At 36.2% G+C, this 25,374-nt stretch overlaps 2 protein-coding genes across 5 annotated transcripts; one reads left to right on the forward strand and one right to left on the reverse strand.

Annotated features, from left to right (window-relative positions):
• On the reverse strand, positions 2,100-16,728 carry LOC109826133 (pre-mRNA-processing factor 39). 4 transcript variants are annotated; one of them, XM_020393110.1, is made up of 15 exons: positions 16,625-16,728; positions 15,601-16,063; positions 15,286-15,389; positions 14,688-14,917; positions 13,927-14,094; positions 13,141-13,501; positions 12,482-12,625; positions 11,555-11,707; positions 10,599-10,715; positions 9,895-9,975; positions 9,660-9,809; positions 8,760-9,059; positions 3,651-3,758; positions 2,762-2,905; positions 2,100-2,548 (listed from the first exon to the last, which is right to left on the reverse strand). In XM_020393110.1, the coding sequence occupies exons 2-14, from the start codon at positions 16,034-16,036 to the stop codon at positions 2,804-2,806; spliced, it is 2,454 nt and encodes an 817-aa protein (XP_020248699.1). In that variant the 5' UTR covers positions 16,037-16,063; positions 16,625-16,728; the 3' UTR covers positions 2,100-2,548; positions 2,762-2,803. The 4 variants fall into 4 exon arrangements, with proteins under 4 accessions (XP_020248699.1, XP_020248700.1, XP_020248701.1 ...); XM_020393111.1 differs by having other exon boundaries at positions 2,100-2,551; XM_020393112.1 differs by having other exon boundaries at positions 15,601-16,037; positions 16,625-16,710.
• LOC109825790 (cysteine-rich repeat secretory protein 11-like) lies at positions 20,555-23,980 on the forward strand. The gene is made up of 4 exons (XM_020392683.1): positions 20,555-21,783; positions 22,422-22,794; positions 23,319-23,396; positions 23,490-23,980. Exons 1-4 carry the CDS (start codon positions 21,418-21,420, stop codon positions 23,495-23,497), a joined length of 825 nt encoding a protein of 274 aa, XP_020248272.1. The 5' UTR covers positions 20,555-21,417; the 3' UTR covers positions 23,498-23,980.

Genomic DNA, 25,374 nt, shown 5'->3' on the forward strand with positions numbered 1-25,374 from the left:
TATCTATTGACCATTTTAAAACTAAGTTCCAGAAACCCCGCTTAACTTTGGAGGATTATTAGATAACACCTCCATAACTTTCAAAATATTGGGAAAAACCCCTATTCATGAAGTTAGGTAGGAGTTATGAGAAAATCCTTTTTAACTTTTTTAGGGAGTTTTCTGATGAAATCTTAAAGTTAGAGAGGATTTTTCTGATAACCCCTAAACTTAAGGGGACTTTCTAATATTTTGAAAGCCATGGAAAGCTATTTGATAATAGCCTAATGTCAAGGAGGGTTTTCCAAAAAAATAACACTACAGGCACACTCTCCACTACACCCCCTCTCCTGCTACAGTGCAGGGGGGCCCACCTGAGATTTTTTAAAAAATCTCAGGTGGGCCAAAATTTAGCCATTTTTAAACTCTAAATACATCTTACCTTCCTTGGTCAATTCCAACATAAACCATATCGTACATAATTGTAGGTCTATTTGACTAAGAAAGAACAATGGCCGTGAGAAATAGTACCCAATTCGATACAATCGTACATTACACATGCAGAGAAACGTTCATACAATTTATTCCAATATTTATTAAGTATTTGATTTAAAAAACGTATTTGTTTTAAAAACTCATACACCAATTAATGTGCATATAAACAATTGGATATTATATGATGATTATGTATCTCATTAGATACAATCAGAGAACAAATCCATACAAGGAAATAATATGGCAAACAAGTAGTCAAGGTGAGCAAACATTGCGGTTTTCACTCAAGTATATCTCTACAAAGTTATCATTTTTGGAAGCATATGCTCGCAACCAAGCACAATTAGGAGATTTTAATATTGTGAGGACAGTATTGTCCTTTCAATTTATATTTAACATAGTTTTTAACGGAGAGTTAAAAAAGGACCAAATTTATATCTAGTTGGGTGGCACTAGGGCACATCCCTAACCACAGCCTTAACCACACCCTCTCTCTCATTTGCTACAGTACACCGGGCCCCACATAAGATTTTAAAATTTTAAAATCTCATGTAGGGCCCGGTGCACTGTAACAAATGAGAAAGAGGGTGTGGTTAAGGGGTTCAAGTACATGGACCAGAGTGTCTTTTTCTATGACATTATGAATTGATTAATTCTTCTTCTCGATAGGTTATAACATTTTTAAAATTTTGTACTCGTGTACTTTTTGATAGAACAAGTTACTTCTTTTCTTAAAAGAGCCGTTAGTCTTGGAGTATTTATGGGGGTGGGGGGGGGGCATAAGATAATTACATCAATACTCTTAATTGAATTGGAAAATTTCCTAGAAATTGGTAAATTTGTGTTCATGCAACTTTTCAATGGGGGGGGGGGGGGGGGGCATAAGATAATTACATCAATACTCTTAATTGAATTGGAAAATTTCCTAGAAATTGGTAAATTTGTGTTCATGCAACTTTTCAAGTTGTGTCATAAATATACAACTTTACCAACAACAACCAAACAGCCCCTTAATGTAAGCGTAAAAGGTAATTAGGAAAATAATTTAGCATACTAAAATATCTATAAAAAAAATGGGAAGATGGGAGATGAACATTCATTGTCCCAACATTAGTGCCCTTCCCTCAAATTATGCACTTATTGCTTTGCTTTGAACGGTTCACCGAACAACAATAAGAGGCTATTTGTTTCCTTGCCTTTGGTGGTTGTGCATTGGCAAATGAGCCTCACAAGCTTAAAATCTTAGATCTTAATTAAATACATTGTTTGTTCGTCTTTTTCATGCCATAAATTTGAGATTGCGACTTGGAATAAATACATCAAACGAGATTCCCTAAGATTATCCTAATTTTACCAAAATTTGTGATTCTTGTTGCGTATATTTAACAAAATACAAGTACAACCAAATAAAATTTGAATAGATTTTATCCCTCGTGCAATACGCCTTAATATCCATCGCAAACAAACAAGATATTGTGCATGCATATTTCTAGATCGATGGCGTTCGTTCTAAAACAATCGACGAACCAAAACAACCGAAAAACAAATTACTTTCTTTATTTTAGCATCGCCAAAATCCTCTCCCATAGTTGGAATATATATAGTTTCAAGATTGAAAGAGCATAGACCAGTGAAGGCTTGAAAATTATTTAGTTAACATACATATCCTCGCCCATTGAAATTCTACATTAGCTGAGACTAGCTAATTACTAGATTCATCCCGTAACCTTACAAAAGTACTCGTTCATATAAACAAGAAACAAGAACAAAGTCCACAATTGGCCTACTAATAAATTCGTTCATCTCTTAAGAAAATGAAAAAAAATAGACATCTCAAACTCATATCATTACATAACGCTCAAAATCTGTTACATCCACCAGAAAGAAGGAAGCGGTAATAAATAAAACACAAGATTTGATCGACTCCTCGCTATGTATAGCATGGGAAACGGTAACAAGATTTGGTCGACTTCTTGCTATGCATAGCATGTGAAATGGTAGAGCACCAATAGAAGCAGCAAGCAGTACAATATTTGGATGCGATCATGGAAACGAGTGAAACCATTTCCAGAACCTGCTGAATCAAGCACAAGGGAAGAAAATGATAAGCTAATAATAAAGAAGAAAACAGAGAAATTTTAGCGCGACGAGCTACACTTCCTGTAATATAGTATAACAAAGGATTAGTTTCAAGATCCCCAAAAGTTCAGGGGGTTTTATAAAATTAACGCTGTTGAAAGTCGAACATTTGGCAACACAACTTCTCCGAGCAATTGAGTAAATTTACCTAGAACCAATAGCCAAAATTGAGATGAATTAGCTGCCTGCCTCAATAGTAGCTGCCATAATATGCTGCTGCTGCAGTGCCCTGTTGCTGGGGATATGTAGTAGCTGCAGCTGCTGGCTGCGCATAATTTTGTTGTGGATAAGCCTATATATACAGATAAAACCTGTGTCATACTTTGTACTATACCCTATTGAATATTACAGAAAAATAAGATCGACAAATATGAAAATAGAAACAGAGATGTACAACAACAGCACTCAGTGGTAAGATGAGGATCAGATTTGAGAATGACAGCAGGAACAAATATATGCAACAAAATTCAGGTGGAGACCACGAGGCACAATTAAGAGCGAGGCATCAGTTTGTGAGGGAAAAAACCACAAATTCATATGCATGCAGGCACATACACACATAATAGAAATAAAATTCTTAATTGTAACTAAGCTGTAATTCTAAATAAAATGAAATTCTAAATCCATAAATTGTTGCTTTTATACGTAGGAATGTATGAAAGTTTCATAGAATTCTAACCAACTAAAATTTCTAAATCTAGAAGTTGCCTTCTATGGATAAGGCTGCATGCAAGTTTTCAACTAAAAATCAAAATACTATAACCTCCACATTAGAGCTACTCCAAATCCTAACTACACTAACTTAGTTTATTAAAGCTGATTTCTGAGAACTTGTTTTCATAGTTTGCAATAAAAAAGTTACTGCAGTGTCTGAAGAGCAGTCTGCTGCCGTAGTTACCAAAAAAGAAGAGGGTCAATCGAGAAATAAACCATAATGCAAGTACTCACATTATCTTCAATTAACAAGGAGTTAATATGCTAAAATCCACCAAGGACACAAAAATAAATTTCCATGCATGAAAGTTGGAAGCAAGCACCTGGGCAGCATAGGATGGAGGGTAAGAACCATATGCAGCAGCAGTCTGTGGAGCAGAAGAGGGCATGGGTGCTTGCGGTGGGGCATACCCATATGCAGTATACGCAGCCTGGACAACAAATATACACAGGTGTAAGTGAACTTCATAGTGACAACAAATATTGCATTTGGCAATACTCCACAAACAATGTATGAGAAATCAAAATAGTTAAACAAGTCTCCTAAGAAATTGACCAGCTGGTATATTCAAGAAAATGATCATGAAGCATCATTTCATCACCAGCATATACAAGCCACATTCCATCAAAAGAGAGTTCAATAAGCAAATTGAACAATTCTTTACCACCAGCAATCAACCTGACATCAACATTTTCAAGGATGATACTGATTCCTACTTCCTGGCCAGAATAACTGTGACAAAATAGAGGGCCACTGCTGGAAGAAAAAACCACCATATAAGGCATGACATCTTATTACCTAAACTGAGATACAACTTACTTCAGGTGATGAGGATAAGAATAAATCCCTAAGCCTCTCTCTGTGGTTGTGAAGATTAGGGACTTAGTAATAGCAAATCAGGCCTCAGAAGGAGCGACCAAGATAACGGTAACAGCAATACAGGTAAGCTCTATTTTTATCTATTACTTCTCTGATCATCAAGCGTTTATTTCTCTTGAAGTTTCTTCCAGGCCTATGCGGCTGGATACTCGGTCTGCTGGCTAGAAGCATATACCACAATCCTTAAACATTGCTTAACAAGTCAAAGACTGAGTAATGAAAACTTAATAAATCCTTGTCACCTTTTGATGCAGGATAATCATATAGATCGTCCATCAAAAGATTTTTAGATCTATTAAAATAAATTTAATTTTAGTAATATTTGATTTGCTTCCATGTAATCTTTTTTTTAGTTAGGATTTCTTTAGGATTTGATTTTAAAACCTCTTTCTATTTTAGCTAGGATTTTACTTGATTTTAGTTTTGTTAGGTTTTGATTTGATTGGGATTTTTATTTACTTGCACGTTTAGTTGCTTTGTTTTCCTATAAATAAGAGATGTAATCCTCCATGAGGAATAGATACTGATGAATAAAAAAATTAAGTTGATCTTGAGCATGTGAATTGCCTTCGGGATGCGAAGCCCTTAGGTGTGAGGCCCCTAAGTGTAATGCCTAGTACCTATTAAAATTCTCTTTCAATTATTCTTTTTGATCACTCATTTCTTCTCGAAAAGAATCCCTATCATCCAACCAGTCAAAACACCTCCACATAAAAAAGAAAGCTATTGTGCAACCGTGAACAGTACCCACGTACTATTCATCTTGGTAGCTTTCTTCTTTGTCATGGATTTTAACTCCATTCTGTCAAGTCATCGACGATTCCTCGCCTCCAAATCGAAGTCCTCACACCGCTCCCCATCATGAACCATAGTTATCAGGGGTAAAATACTGCTACTTCCTTCACAATGGTATAATTTTAATCCACTTAAATTTGGTACATCATCCTACTTTTATGGATTTGATATGAGGAGCCTTATGAATTTAACTTTTGTTTGGATTTTCAATATAGAAGATATATTTTCTATCTATGATATGTCAAAACTGAAAATATATTTATATGCTAAGTGTAGACTAAAGAGAGGCAAAATATTAAAAGATTAATGGTATAGAAACTATTATCATTCAAATATCCATTCATGGACAACTATGAAAGCTCTTTTGGAGAGAAGGTACTCTAGATCATCTAGAAGATATTGTTTCTCTTCAAATTTTGAAGCAAAGTAAACACAAATTCGTCAACCCCGGCCAGATGTAAATCTTCAAAAATAATTTAATTTCAAACCAAATTTGAAGCCTCAACTTGAGTTAGATGAGAAAGCATAGCAAGATCAAAACTTTAACCAAGAACCAAAGTTTGAATCTGAGCGTGAGCCAGAATCAGATGTAAATCAATCTGAATCTGAGCGTGAGCCAGAATTAGATGTAAATAAAAAAATCAATCCTGAATGCAAGCATGAACTACAGTTGGAAGAAGCAAATCAAACGATAGACCTAAAGCCCAAGCTTAAATAAGAGTTGGAACCAAAAACAACGCAGCAAGTCGATCTAACGCTCGAGCTTCAATCAAACCCAGAGCTCAAGTCAAGCCTAGAATTCAAACTGAAGATCGTTATGCGGTGCAAATTTCAAGATAATCTAGTTATTGAGTTCGTTATTCCAAACCCTTTACCACTCAATATCGAATTTTACAGCTCATTTCGAAGATCTTGCAATCTAGAATAGAATATTTCTCATCAATCAAGTCAAACATCACGCTTCCAATTATAAAACATGAGGTCGAGTTTTCTCTAACAAGGGAGATTTGATGCATGACAATCATGGATCGTCCATCAAAAGATTTTAAGATCTATTAGAAAATTTTTAATTTTTAATATTACATTTGATTCTATATAATCTTTTTTATTTAGGATTCTTTAGGATTTGATTTTAAAATCTCTTTCTATTTTAGCTAGGATTTTATCTGATTGTTAGGCTCTGATTTGATTAGAATTTTCATTTCCTTCCTTAAGTATTTAGTTGTTTTCTTTTTCTATAAATAAGAGATGTAATCCTCCATGAGTACTAGATATTGATGAATAAAAAATTTGAGTTTGATCTTGAGCATGTGATTTGCTCACTGTTTTAAAAAGTCATACGCCTAGTCCACCTAGGCGTACGCTACTTAAGGAAATAAAAATTCTAATCAAATCAGAGCCTAACAATCAGATAAAATCCTAGCTAAAATAGAAAGAGATTTCAAAATCAAATCCTAAAGAATACTAAATAAAAAAGATTATAAGAGATGTAATCCTCCATGAGGACTAGATATTGATGAATAAAAAAATTAAATTTGATCTTGAGCATGTGATTTGCTCAATGTTTTAAAAAGCCTCCGCCTAATCCACCTAGGTGTACGCCTAGGTCTAGACGGTACCTAGGTCACCTAACTAGCAACTAGCGCCTAGGCGGTACCTGGACTGCCTACCTAGATTTTGGGAGTGTTTAGGGAGCATTGTCTGCTTATGTGGACTGCACCTTTTAGTCCTTGATCGTAATTTTCTGTATTGCAGCCTCCACGTCCTCCAACCTTCTTCAAACTCCTTTAACCTCCATTATTTTCTCCGACCTTCAGTAAAACCTCATCGACCACCACTTAAATGAAGATATAAATCTGGCTAGACACCAGTCCAACACCTTAGCTTTATATAACATTGACATATACTATCAATTATTGTAATTAAAAAATTAAAAAAAAAGAAAGCCTCCTAGGTTATATGCGTTGGGTCCAGCGCCTAGGCCTCCTAGTGCTTTCTATATCATTATTATTTTGGCTATTTAGTATTTAAGTATGTTTTATTGTGGATCTAAGATTGCTTTCATTTTTTTTACAAATTCATATGAATTTAATACATATTTTTATCAATTACTATAATTAAATAATTTTAAATATAGTCAAACGTCTAGGCACTGCCTAGGCGTCTAGGCGCTGACTCACACCTAATCCGCCTAGCGCCTTCTGTAATATCATTTGCTTATTAACATATGAAGTGTCTTTGGAGTGTGAAGCCCTTGAGTGTGAATCCCCTACGTGGGATGCCTAATACCTACTAAAATTATCTTTCAATTATCCTTCTCGATCATCCACCACTCATTTCCCCTCCAAAAGAATCCTCACCATCCAACCAGTTAAAACACCTCCACATAACAAAAAAAAAACTACTATTAAAATGTGAACAGTACCCACGTACTGTTCATCTTGGTGGCTTTCTTATTCGTCGTGGATTTTAACCCCATTCCACCAAATCGTCAATGATTCCCCACCTCCAGAAAAAGCCCTCGTGTCGCTCCCCATCACCTTTAGTGCAGGAAATTATCTCTTTTTGACTTTAATTTATGGCATTAATATGTTTTGTCTTTAGTATGCTTCAATATATTTCTTGTATTTATCTTTATGACTCATACAAATCTAGAAAACATATCTTCCATTTTTTTCATTACAATATTTTTACATTTGTTTATTTTTATTTTTTAAAGGATAACAATTAAAGTCCGTGAAGCCTAAGTAACATGTTGATACTTATGAAAGTAACATAACTGTTAGTACAAATTCTTCCTATTCTTCACTACAAAAGCATTCACATAGTTTTAATAAGTCCTCAATTCTTTAGATACAAATATACCCATGATATTAGACATGCACACAAATGGACACGTTTTTGAATATCATAAATGTCCAAAATTCAGATGTACATAAGCAGTTCACGATATTCATATACCAAAGAATCTAATTATTGTTAAATGATGTATAAGAGAATTAGTACTTCACCTTATATACAAATTTTGAATTAAATCGTAATTAACAAGTTTTTCAAGGTCAGACATGATGGATACCCGTGCCAAATTCAGGTTTGTTGGAGGTCATTCCTTTTAGAACTGTTCTATTCCCTTTTATTATTACACAAGAAATGTCCTCGTAATAGGCGTGGATGTCCAAGTGTCATGTTGTGTCAGACTGTGCAACAGGTTAAATTTTGAAAGACAATATGAGTCTCCTAGTAGCATTGTATAAGACAGTCAAAGAGGGTGAAAACGGAAAGGAAATCAAATGTGATTACCATGTTTTTGCCCTCGTTGCGTGAGGCCATCCAATAGAGCCCTCTTAAGACTAAAAGAAGGTCAGATTAACACCTAGCGTGTTAGCCTAATACAAACAATGGAAAAAATAAAAAGAGGGTGACAACCTAACAACCACTTCTCCCTCTTTAAAGCATGTCAACAATGCCCGTTCCCTATTTGCAAGTGCCTGCGCGTTCCCCCCTCATATCTTTCCAACCCCCTTCCATATTTCCACTCTAACGCACCCCAACTCCACATATAAAGACCACAAACAAGCACACGTGCACAATCACATTTACTAGAAAAAGATGGAAAGCTTTTACATGACTGTGTAACTAAGGACATTAAAACAGCAGCATTAACGCTTCATGACAAGTGACAACATTCATTCTCTCCCTTAAGAAGGTGCATTCTGAAAGAAACCCAACATGATATTAGAATAACGTAGTACCATACCTGGGGAGCGTAGCCAGGATTCCACTGTTGTCCCTGTGCTTGGGGGTTCTGAGGCCAAGGAGCTCTTTGTGAATAACTGGCCGTCCATTGACTCTGTGCATTTGGATATGCCCCCACAACGGACTGGCCAGATGAAGCTGCATCAGTAGTAGTCCTTGAGACCTTTGCGCTGTCTGCAGCAAGAAAATCTTCTGCTCGTCTTTTTTTGGACACCAAACTGCTTTTCTGGCGTAAGAAGAGCTTAGCATGTCGACTGTCAGCAGCTTTTATCGATTGAGGATCACCAAATAGATCCAAAAACTGCAATATCATATGAAAAGTATTTGTTAGTAACTTAGCGTACAATATATTAAAAAACTAAATTAGTGCAACAATAGATTTCCACGAAGGTATTTCTTAACACATTAGCATTAAAGTTAATCATAGAACTAAGCAACACATACAAGACATATAACTACCTTATATTGATTACTTTTTCATTTTACTGTACACGAAATCTCAAAATAGTAAACCAAATCATGAATCAGTGTCTTCTCAAGGTTGAAAATATATTAAACAGCACTATGCAAGCTCTATAATTAACAAAAATTTCCTGCCTTATCCCTGCAATACCTATGTGGAAAACTATAGTCAATGAAAGATGATATGACATATAAAGTATGGATATGCTATGTGAACGGCATTTGACACTGAGTACCATTATGTTCAGGAGACACCGCGGCAGAGAATATTAGCTATTCCAGCTGATGAGTGATAAAGGAAACCAGAAGTTATATTTTTAAGCTTCAATAATCAGCCACATGAAACTAATAGATTGGTAGACTAAAATTCTAATCAATATGAATACTGTTAATCATTTTCTACATTTGATGAAATTAGTGCGAATTTGTGATGAACTACCTCCATGAAAATGCAAGATATTTCTTCTCTGTCTGCAGTGCTTGCAACATCAAAACTATCAGAATTAGGTGAAATGAACTTCTCCACCAATGAATCCAAATAATCAATACGCTTTGTCTGGGGCTGAATTGTTTCCAGATGGATGACAGCCTGCACAACGCAGAATGCAAATTAAGAATAGCTGATTGTCAAATAATAAAATAAAATATTAAAACCAAGGAAGAAGGAAATGAACCTCAAGTAGAGGCTTCGAAAGCTGCACTTTATCAAGAGATCCAAATAGAACTTCCCTTGCCTTCTCCAGATTACCAGCAACCTTAGACCCGTAAAATACGCGATATAGATGTCAAAATTTTTTTAGTGATAAAATTAGAAATTTTAAGCAATGTCCAACAAAATTGAGTAAATCTGCAATAATACAGCTGAAAGGACACTAACCATTATATTCCTAAGAAGTTTACAAAGTCCAACAGACTACAGAAATAAAAGGAAAATGATATATGTGAAAATAAAAAGATAAAATAATTCTGAATGCTAACATCTTGAAGGCACAATATTGCGTTGCTTTTAAGAACGTCATGCAACTAAGCTTACATCATTATTTTTCACATCAGGATGTCACAAGGACATTAAGAATCTATGATAAGCTGGACAAGAATATGGGTAAAAGAAAAGAAAAATGACAAATACTCAGGTAAAGATTTTTTCACTTTAACTTCAAAGACTATCAACAGACCTCAGCAACTAAATGCCTTTCAAGCTTGGTTACAGAATGATGTGATGCATTAGATGTAAGCATATACACACTTCTATCAGCTTAAGCATTGAAATGACCGAACTAATAAACATGTTCATTAAACCATCACGCATGAAACTTTGTGGAAAAGATAATGTATAGGGATTTTCCAAACAGTAAAAATACAAAAGAAAAAGACCTACCAAATAGAGAAAGCGTGAATACTGAACTAGGAGCATTGGCAATATTTTGGAATGCTCTTTTTCCTTTTCAGCAGCAATGATCTTCTCATATACAGAGTAAGCAGCTTCTTTGTTTTCCTGAGAAATTGCAACAAATTTAGTTGTAAATACTAATTACAACATATGTATATATGTGTATGTATATATATTATGATAACGGCATCACGTATATGAGGTGGCGGCTCATGTTTTTAAATGAACTACCAAGGGTCCAAGAGATAGTCACATGGTAAGGCACGCCCTATTAGTCACGTTCGGTGGTTCTTACCACCCTTTATCTCTTGTTAATTCATTTTAGCCAGCCTTTATCTCTTGTTAACTCATTTTACAAAGGGTTATTTGCAAATATACCCCTTAAATCATGGGTATTTGCAGAAATACTCCCCAAATCTTAGTATTTGCAAAAACTACCACTCAAATCATCAACTTGGTGAAACAACACCCCTAAAATCAACAAATCGTCAACTTCGTGCTAAAAATTTGACTATTTTGTCGTAATTTTTACATTGCGACCACAAATTAGCTTATCAAAGTTGATGATTGATTGCTTTGAAGCTAATTTTTTCCAAAATTGATGATTTAAGAGATAGTTTTGCAAATACTAAGATTTGGAGGTTATCTTTGCAAAAACACCCATGATTTAAGGGGTATATATGCAAATAACCCTTTTACAAAATGAGCCACCACCTCATAATCATCACACACCCACTCACAATGGGTATCCTTGTCATATGAGGGGATTCTCTCATATCAGGGGACGTGACTGACTGACTGTACCTAAGCCAAGTGAAAAAGGGGGAAAGAGAATCCCACATAACCACACTTGGCTAAGATTCAGCCACATCATTGTATACGAGAGGACCCTCTCATATAACATATAATACCCACTAGCAAAATGAAGGTCATCCAGAGGCTACCTGTCGATATTCCATGTTTGCATGCTTTATAATGGCTTCCAGCAAACATGGTGATATTTCAGAATAAAGAAACTCAAACTCTGCACGAGCTCCCTCGATATCTCCACACAGTTCTTTGAATTTAGCAGCAAAAAGGTGAATCTCTGGTTGTTTCTGTTAAAAGCAAGACAAATTGACAGGTAAATGACATGAAAGAAAACAGAAATGGGAAACAATAGAACTGGGAGGCAATATTATGATCCCATTTTATACAAAATATTACTTAATCTTTTACCGCAAAACCTGACGATCTAAGGTGGATATCATGGAAGAGAATAGAACTGGGAGGCAATATTATGATCCCATTTTAATAAAACACTAGTTAATCTTTTCATAATCCTATACACAACAAACTTCTTACAGGCGCAAGAAAAATACAAGTCCTGGTAATCCAAGGTGGATATCAAATATTAGCCTCAGATCAATTAGTGGCGTCAAGCAAGCACCACCAAACTCACTTTCTACTCTTAACATTCTTAACATAAAGTAGAAAAATACTACAATAAATATTCCATCACAGTAAGATATAACTACTAATACATGATAAAATCGGACAAGATAACTATTAAGGTGCAAAACAACATACAGACACAATAACTTTAAAAAGAAAACATAATTGTTAAAAGGTTAAGTGATGATGGAATACCTCAAAAATCTGTATCTAAGCAATACAGATTAATAGAGCAAAAACTAGTACAAACAGATGTATAAATTCATAAGGTCATTTTAAACGATCATATTCCGAGATCACCCACTTACAAGAAGGGGACACCAATAAGTATATCTTGTAATGTGTTGCAATCTTAATCACTCTATAATCCTTCTTTAAAGCTGTTAGGCCAAAAATGATTTACAAATGAATCACTAAACTTCAAAAGTAGGGAATACCTTCACAAAAACATGGGTAGCCCGAGCTAGAGCATTATATGCAAGTTCCATGCTTCCAGACGCGTCCATGTACAACACATAGCGGAACCAAAACTCGGGGTAATTCGCACAAGCAATTAGACATCTTTCGTATAACTTGACTACCTGAAAAAACATGTTAGATGTTGATCATCAAAACGGAAGGATAGGAATAAAAGAAATAAAATTCACTCAAACTTCAACATGTCAACAAAGAAGTGCACAAGGAGTACTTCATTAGCTGATCAAGGAGGCCCCTCAAAATGGAGGAGGGACCCTCCTTCTCTGATAGACAGATGATTAAGTGGATAAGCACAATAAGCAAACACCTGCATGTATGAGATTCGAATTTCAAAAAAATATATATCTACTTTGCAATATAGATCATGAACCCAGAACGTCCAGTGACAACGAGGGTTTGAAGTACTTAGCCTCATAGAAACCAAACAATAAGCCCATGCTTTATCCTCAGTTCACTATTCCCACTTATAAGGTAGCTTCATCGAACACTAGCCACTAAAGCATATAAATGCAGCCAATATGACTTCAACTGTAAGTTCATAACCAATTTAAAGCAGAATTGAAATTATATCAACAATTTTGAAGCATCCAAATCAGGTTTTGAAAGAAATAGAACATACCTTATTTATGTCCTCTTCTTTTTCAATAAAATCCAGATAGTTGTGCCAATTCTCAAGCTCTGGTTCATCAAGAGGCCTGACATGGAAATAAGGCCTTCTAATAGCTGTTTCAAAACCAATGATCTTAGATTCGAACTCTTTAGCTTTCTTATATAAATCTTCCCTGATTGCAATATACTTTTCCAACTGCTCTGCTTCTGTTAAGCCTGCAATTGCAGGCTTAGGAGATTGTTCGACATCATCAGGACGAAGTTCTCCCTCGACGCATGGGGCGTCAATGTTCATAGTAGCAGCCATATAATTAGCTTCCTCATCAGATCTTATTTCAGATAAAGGTCGGCTAGTAGCCAACTCCTTCAAGCTGTACACCAAAAAGCAGAAAAATGAGCATCAAAACTTAGGAACAGTATGAAACAATGTGAAGCCAGAGCAACAATGAAGTTTTAAGCAATGTATGCACAAAATAGTGAAAATAGAAAAAAAAACATACAAACTGATACTACAATAACCAGTACTTCTGTATGTACTTTAACCACTATATCTCACACAAAAAGTAGTAAACTAGTCATTCAGACTTGCAGTTCAAGCTCAAGCATTATATTGGACCTGCAACGAAAACAATCAGGTACATTGTTTTCCAGTGTAATTGCATCAAAAGAATATGTAATATAATAGGTGATGACGCACATAGATAGCAGTAAACACAAGTTTTCAATAATTGGTGGACACATATGATAAGGAATCACAATTAGAAAACACATGAGCAACTATAAGACGAGTTATTACCAGTTGAAATATCGGTCTAGCTGTTGAATAGGATTCTCAAGTATCCGAGTGTAGATCATTGCAAGATGAACCCATGCTTGGTGTGCCTCTTCGTATCTGATATACTCATCCCACAAAGGATATGATAAGTAATCTGATCCAACAAACGCCAATCCCCTTTCAAATAGCCTGAAACAAGAAAATTTACAAACAAAGGTAAATCCTCAAGACTCGAGAATGGCAATCTGACTCCCTAATGAAATAGATGTGATTGTTTTAACTAAGATAAAACTTGCACTCTAACAGCATGTCATTCCAAACACACTACAATTACCTTCCTGATACAATCATACCATGCCCTTCGAATGGAGGAGAGGGCCATGATAGCCCAGAAACCAAGTGATCTCCCAGCAGTATTTGTATATTTGTGCACCCAAGGTGGCCCCAAGAGTGTAACAGTTTAAGTAGCAGTCACTCATGAACTACAAGATTACTATATAACCTTTTGAGGAAGCAGAAGGAAAGGGATACGAAGAAGCCACAGCACGATTAAACTCTAAAGAATCAAGAGGGATTAAATAAAAAAGACCAAAAACAAGGGTTCACACATTAGAAAAGGAATTTCTAGTGTGTCCCAGCAAACCTTTCCTCCAGACATGTCAGTAGCACTGTTGCAGCAAAATATAGTTAGAACGGTATACAAGAATTGTGATTGGACTGTCGCTAAATGAGAACGCCAATAAGTATACCTACAAACCAATGCATGTTGAATGGATCGTTACCTTCTAATGGTATCTGGATCTTCATATGTTGATATTGCAAACACACAGTAATGCAACCAAATGTCCACAGAATAGGTCACTGCATGGACTGCTCGTTCATACACTTCCACGACCTTGTCGACACTGTCCAAACGACCTTCATGATCTGCATACTTCTTCCAGTAACCAAAACATAATGGAAATTCGGCCAAGAATGCATCATAAACTTTCCGAATCTTTAGAATGTTGTTCTGGGAAAGGAGACAAAGCATTATCAGTTTGCAATGAACTCTGAAATGCATATTCAGAAACATAGAACTATACTAAGAAGAGAAAAAAGGGGCAAAAACTGAATCTGTCAGTACATCAGAGAAATATATTATTATATTACATAGACATATGAAAAGATGTAATGAATACTGTCCACATTATGGATGGAAATAAACTTTTGATTTACGAAAAGCATATCAGAAGATATTAGTCAAGTTAGAAAACGATTATGATATTTTCCAAAAAAGAAGAAAGGGATTACAGTGGGCATGCACACTTTACTAATAACAGATTATAACGATGTCATTTAACAAAGCTGTAAATATACAATAATGTACCCATATTATACCTCCGAGACTTTCTCTGTCTCTTCGATGAGGGCTGTCCAAGCATTAAAATCTAAAGAGTTAGCCCCTACCAAGCTCCATAATCTATCCTCTTCAGGTGAGTTCACTGTCACATGAAACGAAAACATTTAAAAATTAATACTGAAACAGGAAACAAATTCAGATGATGATCTTCTGAATAATCTTCAGACTCAAAGAGATAAGCGCCAGAGATCTTCAGAGAATAAAATGAAAGGAAAACATATAGGAATTTGAAATTCTAACAAATATAATATTAGTACAGCTTTGCATATGATTTCAGAGAAAACCCGTATTACCATTTTCAGAATGCTTCTCAGCAGCAGGTTCACCCACTTCAGTAGATGGAACTCCATTCTCAGTGCCTCCTGAGGACTGATAATTACCCATATCGCAAGTATTACCATTCACTAAGTCATACCCAACTTGATGAGCATGCATGCCTGTTGAATTTTCATAGTTTGCAACATTCGCACCAGCTGCAACACCCTCAACCTCAGGTTTAGATCCATAAGTAACAGAATGTGCAGCATCCTGAGTGCCTAAATTTACATCCTGATTCTGCACATTCCCATCGGCAAGCTTAGAACCATCAGCCGAAGCATAAGCCACACCCGCAGAGCATGCATGGGTGGCTTCTTCACCACCTGATTCAGGGACAGTAGCCCTTACAATTTCCTTGGCAGGGATTGTAGCAGTCACAGATTCTGTAGCCACTGGTTGACTACCTTCCATACTAATTCAATGCCCAACAAGGAAAATCTGCAACAGATAAGTATTATTGCCTTTGGGTATAAAATGAAACTCTAATGCAGCAAAATACCTGTATCTACTCTACTACCCACATCCTAGACTTACACTAGAAAATACCACAGGAAGTAAACAGATTCCTATTCCAGAGATGTCAGCTGTCATCCAATTGATAGCAATATAGAATTAATATTAAACGAACCCTAAAATCAAACGAATAAATCAAACGGATTCAACAGGACTATAACCCTAAAATCCTAAATTTGTATACAGGCCTTACGACGACAAAAGGATTTAAGCAACAAACATCAAAGAGATTATAAAAATTGGTTACGAGCAAAATTGAAAACACCCTCCAAACCCTAACCAGTTCATAGTAAAAAAAAATTTAAACAAATAAAGTGGTTGTAGACAAGCTTCAATCTTTAGCGCAGTACTAAAACCCTAAGTTGGTCATAAGCAACCTTCAATTAGAAACGTAGATCAACACAAAGTTTACAACAAAGAGAAATTCTAAAACCCTAAGTTTGGTGTTGAGGTTCTGCATCGACGAAAGGGTTTAAGTAATTGAACCTGAAATCGAAGAAGATGAGGAGGAGGACGACGACGCAGAGAAATGAAGCAAAGAGAGAATTTTTGTTTGAAGGTTTTTGAGAGAGGAACTAGGGCTCCGAGATTTTGTTTTATGGCTGTCACGGGCCGTTCACGTGCCAATGGCTACGGTTTGGGCTTTTTTTGGGGGCCCAACTGACAAATAAATAATATTGGGACCGACTTAGACACACTCGAAAATCCAAAAAAAATATGTATATATGTATATATATAATAGCAATAATAAATAAGAGATTAATGGGTATCCTTGTGATAGGAGGGGATTTCCTCCTATGACGCCTCTAAAATTATATGATTAAGTGATATTATGGATTATCCGCTCCGTTGAACTTGATCTACATATTCTAAAACCCCAACACACCAAGTTTGGGGTGAACCCGTCGTCGTTTGACCCTTCATCCACTCGTATCAATTTTAACGGTTATGAATGAATAGAACTTTTCACATGGCTCGATGTAGGGTCAAACGACGACCGATTCACCCCAAACTTGGTGTGTTTGGGTTTTAGAATATGTAGATCAAGTTCAACGGAACGGATCATCCATAATGTCGCTCAATCATGTGATTTTAGAGGCGTCAAGGAGGAAATCCCCTCCTATGATAAGGATACCCATTAATCTCTAATAATAATAATATACTAATGATAATAATAACTTGTAAGTATAGTGCTGCCTTTTCTCTGAAATAAGAGTTTCATAAAAAGTGGGAAAAGGTAAATTGACTAGGATACAAAAGACATAAGGTTTTTTTTTAAGAAGACTCTTTTCTGACAATGAATATCGATGTAATTCATGATGATCCATAAATATGTTGGGTAGTGTTTGATAGTGTCCTTGTTTGATAGTGTCCTTTCTATTGGATAATTCAATTTAGTAGCGTTGTGCACATGCACATATAAGAGACGCAAAACTATATAGAGTAAATTTCTATGTCAAACATACATATTATTAGATTCGATTATGATGTGAGGTTTTAAAATCAGAAGAAACTATCCTCTTATCATACAACGGAAGATAAGGTTTTTATCGTCTATTAATATTGTTTGTGTCAAATTTATTTTTTTTATTGTAGAATAAGATGCATGTGTATAATGTACAAAACTTATAAAAATAAAAGTTGTATCTTACACCTTGATATTATTTGACTTTTTTTTCTTGCATGCGTTTCTATTTTTCTTGAAAGATATTTATAATTCTCATTTGTATTCCATTTAGAACCTGAAATACAGTGGATGTATAATTATATTGGCCCAAATACTATGTTCATGTATTGTATAACATGGAATATTCTATAAAACTTTAAAAAAGGAGAAATATTTGTACGATAAGGGACATTCTAGAAAACACGAAGAAAGAAAAAGAAAGAGAAAGTTAGCCCTTGTTGAGCTACTTTTTTGCCCTCCTAATTAGTACAAATTAGAACAATGTTCCAGACATATTTTAGACTGCCACCACTTTGTCTTTTATATAGTAGTATATATAATCATAATTATTTTGATAAGTTTAGAATCTTATTACCAAATGGCATGAAACTCATGAATAGGAATGTGGTGACAACAGGGTCAGCTGAGTATGTGTTTCGTAGGTTGGGTTTTGCAATTCTGAAAGGATTAGCGGAGCAACTTGTTACCCGCTTGTCATCATCACATGTGTAATATTTTGGTTTTCTTCTCCCCCAAAAAAAGTAAATAATTAAAAAAACATATACAAATATTGTTTAGGAAGAGAACTCCACACATTCGAGTGTCTCCTCTCTTGAGTTACAGTAAATGTACTCACATATATTAATTGTCTAACCCTTCTGTCTTAATCTTTTTCTTTCTTTATTTATTTTTTTGTCATATATATATAAAAGGGTACTTTTTATCAGAAAAATTCCATGGGGACCCCAAATCCATGGGATCAGGAGGGAACAGATGAGCTGTCACCTCTTGGTTGCATGATCTACTATTCATGAACAGTAGACCATGCAACCAGGAGGTGACAGCTCACATGTCCCCTCCTGGTCCCATGGATTTGGGTCCCTGTAGAACAACCCTTTTTATCATTAATATCATTATCATTCTCTGTGCTGCAAGAGCATTGCCAACGGTCGAATTCAGAATGAATATTAAAAAAATATTCGGCTGTAGTATGATTTCGTCGCTTGCACTAATATCTCAATATTCAATAATTCTGGCTATTTGTTTTCCCTCTAAAAAAAAAGGAGAATATTCCTGTCATCTCACCGCCTTGGTGCTGACGTGGAAGGTTTGCACACGTGGAAAAATCCAGCTGGTGAGAAGAGGATGAGGCATGAGAGGAGTCCAGTCTCTCTGAATCCATTGGTGACGAAATCTCAGCCACAGTTCAAATATTAATAAGCTCAAATGAAATTAATACAGCTGACCGAGTAATTAAGCCCAAGGAGTATTTTCATACTTAATGACCTAAGCCCATTTGGGTTGGGATCCATTGGCCCAAAACTCGTTAAATGGTCACTTAGAAAGCCCGTTAAAGTAGAAAAAAAAAAATCACCAAGGATGAAAGAGTTAAAAAAAAAAATAATAATAATAATAATAATAAATGTTTTATAGTTGTATATATGGTCTTGGAAAATATTCTAGATGCTGTCACCTCTTGGTTGCATGATCTACTATTCATGAACAGTAGACCATGCAACCAGGAGGTGACAGCTCACATGTCCCCTCCTGGTCCCATGGATTTGGGTCCCTGTAGAACAACCCTTTTTATCATTAATATCATTATCATTCTCTGTGCTGCAAGAGCATTGCCAACGGTCGAATTCAGAATGAATATTAAAAAAATATTCGGCTGTAGTATGATTTCGTCGCTTGCACTAATATCTCAATATTCAATAATTCTGGCTATTTGTTTTCCCTCTAAAAAAAAAGGAGAATATTCCTGTCATCTCACCGCCTTGGTGCTGACGTGGAAGGTTTGCACACGTGGAAAAATCCAGCTGGTGAGAAGAGGATGAGGCATGAGAGGAGTCCAGTCTCTCTGAATCCATTGGTGACGAAATCTCAGCCACAGTTCAAATATTAATAAGCTCAAATGAAATTAATACTTGAAGATTCACCGAACTCTTCCTCCTCCTCCCGCAGCAATGGCCTCCATCACTGCTTCTACATTGACCCCGGCCGCCGACGGCACCGTCGCCGCTAAGGGGAGCTCAGCCTCATCCTCCCCCGTGCTAGGTACTTAAAATCGATTTCATTTTATCAAAACTTTGAAGTTATTGATGGGGTGTACGCTAGAGTCAGCTTTGTAAGTAATTGAGACTCTCAGATGTCTGCGTAGGTTAAGGGTCCTTTTTAATCGACAAAGCTCTGAATTGATCTATATTAAGATATTTATTTTTTAGCGTGCGTCAATTAGTTTTGACTACATAATGTTTTAATTCCAACTCGAGCATATGAGCATACAAGGCGAATACAGATATAGGCAAATATATCATCGTCTATTTCCAACGGAATACAGAATTGCAGATACGAACACAAAATATTCATACCCGCATACAAGATTAATTACGACGCGATACCCTGAGGTACGATGATGTTCTTATTATATAACATCATATCATACCCCAGGGTATCGGGCTGTAGTTAATCCAAGTGCGCATTTTATAATTCTTATCACATTTGTCTCTATCCTTCTTCAGGCTTGCCACTGATCGGAATGAGGGGAGGAAGGGCGACATGCTCGTCGTCATCACCGACACAAGCAAAGCGCGCGTCGCCGGAGACTTGCGTGGGGCTAGCTGGATTTATGGGCCGCGTCGTGCAGCGCGCTCGGCGGCTGGTGGAAGAGAGGCTGAGCACGGAGGGGACCGGGCTCAGGCTCAGCCTCGGCCTCAGCAACAACTTGCTCGGGTAAACTTTCTAAAGAATTATATTTTAAGAGAGTGACGATAAATTGTTGAGAAGCTTTAATTACAATATTCCAATTTTGATGAAACAATCAAGATATTATTCTTTCGAATAAAATATGTAGAGCCCTGTCCTTGTCATCTTCAATGATAGCATTTTTGAAGTTTTTTTCGCCCCCTGATAACTAAAGAATGGGTAATGGAAGAATACATCATCCAATAAATTAAACAAACACATGTAAAAAAAGTAACTCAACACGCCAAAAAAGAAAATTACGATCTAGAGAGGAGTCATGGAAGTAACAGATCCCAGACTATGTATTAATATTCCACAAAATCTTCGACAGGTTTGGATTTTTTTAAAAACCCGGAATTTTTGAAACTTAACATTTGACAAACTTTTGGGTACGAAAGGACGGATTCGGACCCTCTCCACTAGCTAAAAGGTATTTGAGGGACCGTTACATAATCACAACCATTGAGATTAAAAATAGCGGTCTCTCCACTACTTTTTTTGTAGCGGAGAGGATCCAAACTCCGAAAGGATAGCACATAAAAGCGAGGCAAGTTTAGATGGGTTATTTGCAATTTGCAAAGTAAAGGGGGGGTTTTGAGCAAGACCTCGTGAGATTTTCACCCTTTCTATGACTACGACATTGCTTTTCCTCGATCAAAATGTTCGCATATTCCACCAAAAAAAAAACCCCCCAAATTTCCCCAGAAACAATTCAAAAATCAAATTTGAACCTCCTCACTCGCTCACTCTCTCTCTCTCACTCAAAAGCTTCGAACTTGAAGCCCTAAATCAACGAAAACTTGGGCGCACGGAAAAAAAAAAGAGCCCCAAATCCTACCAAAAATCAAAGCCAAAATCGAAACCCTAGATGGGTCTCTCAATCCTCCTCCTCCTCCTCCTCTCTCTCCTCTTCACCCCGATCTCAGCTGCCAACCTCTTCACCCTCGTCTACAAGGGCTGCGCGAGCCAGAGCTTCAGCAATGGCGGCAGCGCCCAAACCCTAGCAACGCTCTCCTCATCTCTGACGGCCAAGTCAGCCAGCTCCAAATTCTACAAGACCACTTCCTCCTCCTCAGCGGGTCAGTCGATTTCTGGGCTTTTTCAGTGCAGGGGCGATCTGAGCAACAAAGACTGCGCTGCTTGCGTTCAGAATTTGCTGCCGATGCTGTCGTCTTTGTGTGGGAATGCTGTTGCTGCTAGGGTTCAGCTCAATGGCTGCTATGCTCTGTACCAGGTACCGGATTTTTGAAGGGAAAAAAAAAGGGAATGATTCGGGTTTGGGTGACATGGGTTTTCTTTTCTTTTTCTTTTTTTGGGTGAAATTGGTAGTGGGTCATCGGTAAAGTTTTGATTTTGCTTTTGATAGTGGTTTCCTGCTTTTTATGTTTTCTCATATTGAAAGGGACCTTAGAGGGGGGTTTCTCCGAAAATTCAGGTTTAATTTGTTTTGTGGGATTTCTGAGGTCATGGGAAGTTTTTTTTTTTTAAATCCTAAAATTGATAGTGGGGAATTGATATAGTTTTAATTAACCTTTTGTTAGTGCTAGATTGATTATTTTGTTTATTTATTGAAAGGGACCTTAATGGGGTTTTAGCTAGCCTTAACCTTTTGTTGATGAATATATTTGGGTTGCGTGAAAATTTCAATTTTTCTTGTTTTGTTTATTGTGTTTGATAAGGACCTTGATGGTATTTTATTCTTTATATAGCACATATCATATCAGAATGTGGCAATTTCATAAGTAACATACTAATTTGCATTTACATATTGTTTCTTGTATGCTAGGAAACTAGAAAGTTGAAAGAGAAGGGCATTCCGAACTTTTCACGCATTATTCGTACATTTATTGAATTATTTGGTTCCTTGACTAGGTATCAGGATTTCCTCAAATCTCAGGCACCCAAATGCTCTTCAAGACTTGTGGATCCGGCAGTGCTGGTGATGGATTCGAACAGAAGAGAGATACTGCATTTGCCAACCTCCAGAGTGGGATGTCGAGTGCCAATGGGTTTTATGCGACGAGTTATCAGTCAGTGTACGCGATGGCTCAGTGTGAGGGTGACTTGTCGGGTTCAGACTGTAGTGACTGTGTGCAACAAGCTGTGCAGAAGTCGGAGGTGGAGTGTGGAGGAGCGAGCTCGGGTCAGGTTTACCTGGATAAGTGTTATATTAGCTATAACTATTATCCTAATGGAGTGCCCCGTGATGGTGGTGAGGTTGGTGGAGGAGGAGGAGGAATAGGAGGTGCGTTGTTTTAATTGACTTATTGATCAAATTTGGTACATTGGAAGTTTTTAGTTAGAGTTCCGTTAATGCATAATATGGGAATATATTCCTTTTTCCACATCAGTTTATGTTTATATGATGCATACGGAGGTATTAGGCATTGTTCTTGGTCAAATTTCATCTGGGTTTTGTGTTTTTGTCAAACTTTGATGCATTTGGTTGGATTGAGCGATGTAGGGACCAGAAGTTTTAGAGATTTTGATTCAATTGCTTGCATTTTTGTGCTTGTTTTCATGTTTCATTGTGATATGATGTATGTTTGAGGAATTAACCCATATAGATTTGATACTGTTCGATCGTTTTGAGATGGGTATGGCCTTGCTTTTCCCAAAATATTGAGTTCATTTTAACTTCGTTATTTGGGGTCAATCATGGTGCATGTGGAGGAATTAAGCATTGTTGTTGATTGTTCATGCTTGAGTTTTTGTCTCCTTTTCCTCCGATGTAAAATTGAGTTCATGCTGATAATTGGTTGGAAACAGGGGGACAAACAGGGAAAACCTTTGGATTTCTAGTCATCTGCCTTCTATTTGCTAGAAATCTCATGAAGAAGAAAGATGGTAAGTCTTTAAGAAAATGTGATTCTGATAAACTTTTGTTTTTATTCACAAATCCATAGGATTCTATTTATATGTTCATTCATTGTGGTGCAGATTATTGAGTGTTGGTGGTTGGTGATACTTTGAATGATTACAGAAGGTTGGAAAGTTTTGAAATGAATGGCTATTCCTCTGTTTGATTGGATGTATTACAGAGGGTTTTCTTGGATTTTTCTTCATCAGCTATGTGAGTGTCATCCATCAAGAGATTCTTTAAAGAGGAAAGAAGAGAGAAAATAATTGGTGCTCCATTATGGCCTCACTGAAAGTACAGAGAGATTCAATGGATTCTTTTCATTAGGCTAAATGCATGGTTTAGGCTAACTATGTGCTTTGATTACTTGGTTATTAAGGCTTTTTGAACATTGTTAGCTTTTTTTTTCTTTCTTTTTTTACTGTATTAACGCTGATCCAATTTGTTATAGGAATTTTCTTTACCTAGTTTTCGGATCTTTCACCCCTGTATGTAAGCTAGTTGGTTAGTGAGGAAACCATGCACATATAATTTTTAAAAAGGGAGCTATTCTGTTAACGTTGAACCATTACATTCTTATTTTCTTGGTATTACTTACTTTTTTTCAATATTTATGCCTTTTTTTCTCCCTTTGTGGAACAAAAACTTGTGAAGTCTAATAATAAACCTGTACATATGCTTAGGTAATTTTGATGGTACTTATGCCTATGCATATGCTTAAGACTCAAACTGGGTGGTTTTGAGACAAACAAAGTGACAAAATTAGAGTCATAGCTAACATTAGAAGACTTGATCATTGTTGATATATGGCCTGCCCTCTCTTAGCAGAGCAGAGCTGTGTACTTAGTACAATATAAACCCCCATTGGACTAATAAACCTGTACTATTTCTATTGCTTTTATTTTTATTTTATTATCACATGAAACAAACTTGCTCAGCACTCAGAAGCCTATGCAAAATTGCAGTGTAAGGGGTCAAATAGTTTATGCATTTTGGTTGCTCCTTTTGATAAACAATTATAGAGAGCATTAAAAAAAATCAAGAGTAATGTTAAGCAGACTAATATACAGGTACTCTATGGGAAAAGTGTTCATAATGTGGCACGTTAGCTTCAATCTAAGGTAACACCTCTTTATTCATGAATTAGACAGTTGATGATCCGCTCTATTCATCGTGATCTAAATGTCTCAAAACATCTATAAAACAAAAATTATGATGATTAAATATTTCTAACACATAACTTTCATTGTCTCTTTTGTTATATTGTCGTAAAACCGTTAATTTTACAATTACTTGATGTAGAGTAACTGCAACCCGATATGGCTAATTTTTTGTTTGTATACAATCCAAAATATATAAATCAAAATAAAATGGAGTGGATCGAGTAATTTGATAGTATATAAATATAGTTTTGAATGTGCTATCTCAGATTGAATCTAAAGTACCACCTTATGAACACCTTTCCCTTACTTTTTTTTTCATTTGTAAACATACTTGTGCTAACTACAGTTATGATAGAACAGTCTACCAAACTGCTGTTAATTGCAGATACATCTAATATCCCTGAATCTTTCAGATGCCATAATTTCTCCCATTACATTGACATGGTATAGTTTTGCTTTGAGTCTAACTTAAATTTTTTTTTAATTGAAACAAATAGATCCCCTGAGGAGAATTTAATCAATTGAGTGAAAAAGGTAGTTCATAGAGTCTAGCTGCTAATAAAATAATTTAAAGAATTTTAGTTCTTGACCTACAAACAATCAAATTCTAACACAAAACCTTAAAAAATTTCACCAATGATCTCTGCAGCTACACCCTCCATCAACAAACCTATGATACCTATTGACATCCCTCACAATAATCTCCCTCTCCAGAACCCTACTCACATACTTGAAAAACTCATGGCAGCTCCCACAAATCCTCAAGTTCTTCACCACCCTCACCTCCTTCCCCTCGGCCGCT

The sequence above is a fragment of the Asparagus officinalis genome, chromosome 10 (genome assembly GCF_001876935.1).
Source record: "Asparagus officinalis chromosome 10, Aspof.V1, whole genome shotgun sequence".
NCBI lineage: Eukaryota > Viridiplantae > Streptophyta > Magnoliopsida > Asparagales > Asparagaceae > Asparagus > Asparagus officinalis.